This window comes from Limulus polyphemus, unplaced genomic scaffold (genome assembly GCF_000517525.1).
Source record: "Limulus polyphemus unplaced genomic scaffold, Limulus_polyphemus-2.1.2 Scaffold161, whole genome shotgun sequence".
Classification (NCBI taxonomy): Eukaryota; Metazoa; Arthropoda; class Merostomata; order Xiphosura; family Limulidae; genus Limulus; species Limulus polyphemus.
Genome location: NW_013665771.1, coordinates 452,635 through 456,535, shown reverse-complemented (window position 1 = coordinate 456,535; position 3,901 = coordinate 452,635). Strand labels below are relative to the sequence as shown.

The following is a 3,901-nucleotide window of genomic DNA, read 5'->3' as shown; positions in this document are numbered from 1 at the left end:
TCAAACTTCAAGATAGTAGGTGGTCACAGCAGTTGGTGGGTGCTGTCTAAATCTAAGACTTCAAAATGGTAGATGGTGTTTGTTGATGCTTTACAAATGTATCAGTTCAAAATGGTACTAACTGTTACAAATATTTAGATGGTTTTAACAGTGACAAACTCAATTCAACCTCTACTGAATTAACCCTACCAACACGTGAACACCCTATGAACTACTATTTGGTATCAGATTGTAGATCGTAATTAAAATTTTATTATTATACATTATTTAATTTTTAAATTTAAATATTAAAAAAACACACCTATATATTGATTTTTGTGTGTCACGTATGTTGAACGCAGCATTGGTTCGAATTAGATGTTTTTGATGTCTAAATACAAAGTCTATAGTTTCTTTTACAAATTAGGAACTCAAATTACCGATATTGACAAGTTAGAATATAAAATAAGAACCTTCTATCTTTTCTATTTGCTGAGATATCACTACATTTACTGAATCAAACACAAGTGTCCCGCCCACATCTTTCCATTCTTGGAAGCACTTCTGCCTATGACGTGTGAATTACCAATAGAAAGCTCAGAATGTCCCCCTAGTGGCTTTCTCAGCCAGTTTGAAGTATTCGGGCAGCAAACTCTTTTTTTTCATTAAGTTATATATTTAACACTCTCACCATAGCTGGTGAGAGTGTCATGACCTTTTCAAAGTTACATTCAAAATTTAGTTCAAATTTTTTATTATCAATGTTGATAAACCTAGCATTAAAACAGTTTATAATTCAAAGATCTATATTATCTAAGTTTTGACTTCTTAATTTGAAAAGGAAATATGTAAATAAATTCTTAATCTTAACTTCTTTATTTCATGTGATATGTCTCCCTTCTGATTCTCTATTTTTCTAGGTTTTCCCCCATTTCCCTCTAATGCTTTTAGAGAGGCTGACCAATCATATGCTCAAACTAAAGATATTGAAAGGCCAAAATATAAAATTTAAAGTTCCCAACTTTTCAAATTACTGAGATATAAATATATTTGTAACACCATTGAGTCTCCTTCCATCTTGTTGTAGCTTTTAACAAACTTATCGGTAAGACATATTCTTCTTTTATAGACATGTTTATAACAATAGAGAGAGAGAATTTGTTTTCCTATATGGATCTTCCTGTCTATTCCTTCTTATCTAACATTTGTAGACAGTTTGCTTAAGATGGTTTATATGTGATTTCTATTGCTGAGCTCCAAATAGCTAAAAGAATTTTTTAGCCTATTTGTTTCTTAGTAAGAAAGCCATTTAGATTATAGTGATTTTTGGGCTTTCTGTTTTAGTGCCTGATACATGTTTTATGTTTTAAAATGTATATGGGAGAGTTCCAAGAATTTTTATTTGAAGAACTAACTTAGGAAAAAAGTGAGGCCTAGCTCAGTTATGGTTTGCACTTGCAAAGATCATGTGGTTCATGTACTTGTGGTATTTACAACCTGTGGCTAATTACCTCATGCTATGTTTATTGTTTATGATGGGAAGATTAGTGCTCAAAGAGGTACTAAGTACAACAATAAACCACAAATTTACAGAAAATAGATGTGGAAAAGTTAACAATTGAAATTTTGAAGATAGTTGCATGAAACAAGTGAAATTATGCATCAAAAGAGAAGAAAAACGCTATAGTTAATTTTATTTCATATTTTAAAATTTTTTATTTCACTCTACATTGATCATGATTGATAATTTTGCTACAGTTTTACTGTTAAGGTAGACAAAATACTAAATAAGATATAAAAGTTAAACGAAGAAACTTTTGATATTCATTTAACAGCTTTGATAGATTATTCAAATTAAATATGAAAATTTTAAGATGAAAAAGAATTTGTTCTTAACATGAAAATCACCTTGCACTCAGACTAGTCAAACTGACTCCATAAATTCACTGAGAAATCTGTAAATAAAATACTTCATTAGAAAATCTTATCTTTTGTGAATAACAGACTTGTAATGTTTACTGGAAGATTGCCAAATTTTATGAAGATACATTTAGTAAATTCAGAATTATAGTGAACATTACTATGTATAGCTTACCAGATGCAGTGTTGGTCCATGGCACTGATGCCATGCATACAAATTTAAAATGATCATAGGATGTACTGTAGCTTAATTCTCTCAAAAATAAAATTTTGGTTCCTGCTTGAGATAGGAAGTCATATCAGGATTTAAGTCACACATGGTAAGATTCCATTCTACACTCATCCAAATGTAGACTTGTCCCAAAATATATAATCAGCAAGATTTCTACTTTCATGACTTATTGAGTGGCTGAATGTTCATTTCCCCCCTTTCACTCTTTTTATTACTGGCTATAGGTGTGTTGTCATGAATATGTATGATTTTTTGTACAGTGGACTCATTCCTGTAACTAATTTTATTAATTGCTTTTCTTCACAGAGGATTGTTTTTGTTTTTTATTTGTGGGGTAGTTGTTTTCGTGTGAGGAATACCTTATTATCATGTTCTACCATCATCTGATGGCCCAACATGGTCAGGTGGTTAGGGCGTTCGACTTGCAATCTGAGAATTGTGGGTTCGAATCCCCATCCCATCAAACATGCTTGCCTTTTCAGCCATGGGGGCATTATAATGTGATGGTCAATCCCACTATTTGTTGGTATAAGAGTAGCCCGAGAGTTGGCAGTGGGTGGTGATGACTATTGCCTTCCCTCCAGTCTTAAACTGCTAAATTAGGGGCAGCTAGTGTAGATAGCCCTTGTGTAGCTTTGTGCGAAATTCAAAAACAAAATAAAACCCTCATCTGGTTAAAGATTTGCTAATTCATTCCAAATCTCTATCACTGTAATATTCTTTCTTTTTGTCTACTCCCACCTTCATAGCAAGTACTGCATTATCAATGGCCATAATGGGAAATTTAGTATTTTTTTCAAAATTTACATTTTAATTTCAGAATGAAACATCTAAGTATACATATTCTTTTATGTATTACAGACATGGGTTTTATTTGACATACTGACTAAAGCTAGAGATTTAGGGAGAAAGTATTGGTCAGCTACTATAACAGCATTGCTGTTGGTTGCTATTAATATTTATACAAGTGTACCATCTGATTACATGTAGTATCAACTTCATACAATTCTATCAGAGAAGAGAGATTTAATAAGAAGCCTAAGCTTCTTAGATCTTCTGTTAATGTGAACAGTTGTTCTCTATTGTTTTAATACTGTTCAGAAAGTTTTAGATTTTGTTATATGTATATATAATCTCTGCAATTTATGCTGTGAAGGAAAGGGAATGATACAAGCAGCTGTGATATCCCTTGCAAGACATGTACCATCTGGCCAGCATGTGGCAGTGAAGAGAATCAACTTAGAAAAGTGCAATCATGATTTGACTTACATGCAGGTGGGGTTTATTACTAAATGATTATAGTTTTTAAATTTGCATTGTATTTTAGAAATGGACAAAGGGTTTCAAACTAGTGTGTGAAATGTAAAAATTGCATATGCTTAGATTCTCAATCACCACCAGATTTTTCTTTAAATAAACAAGGTACAAAATAGCTACAAATGGATATATAAAAATAGATAAAACATATATCAACACTTCACTACTGTTAACTTGGTTCATCAGGATGATGATGTGGGGTTAATACTGGCAGAAAACTGACATATCTTAACTATTCTTTTGCTATTTTGTATCTTATTTTTTACCAAACTTTATGGGATAATCACAGAATTTCAAGTTTTTAGGTTTTTTTTTTCTATGTGTATCTTAGAATTTCTCTAGTTACTACTACACATAAAAAAATTGAATATTTCAGTAGGAAGAAAATGACTATTGTTTGATTTTTCACAAAGTTTATTTATTTAGTGTAAAATTATTTTGTAATAAAAAATC

The 3,901-nt window shown here is 31.3% G+C and overlaps 1 protein-coding gene across 2 annotated transcripts in view; it reads left to right on the top strand.

Annotated features, from left to right (window-relative positions):
* LOC106476983 (STE20-related kinase adapter protein alpha-like) overlaps positions 1-3,901 on the top strand; it is a 41,702-nt gene that overhangs the window by 18,223 nt on the left and 19,578 nt on the right. For both annotated transcript variants that reach the window (XM_022381414.1, XM_013937599.2), the window contains exon 5: positions 3,288-3,406. In XM_022381414.1, coding sequence (XP_022237122.1) covers positions 3,288-3,406 — 119 coding nt within the window. The remainder of the gene's footprint in view (positions 1-3,287; positions 3,407-3,901) is intronic.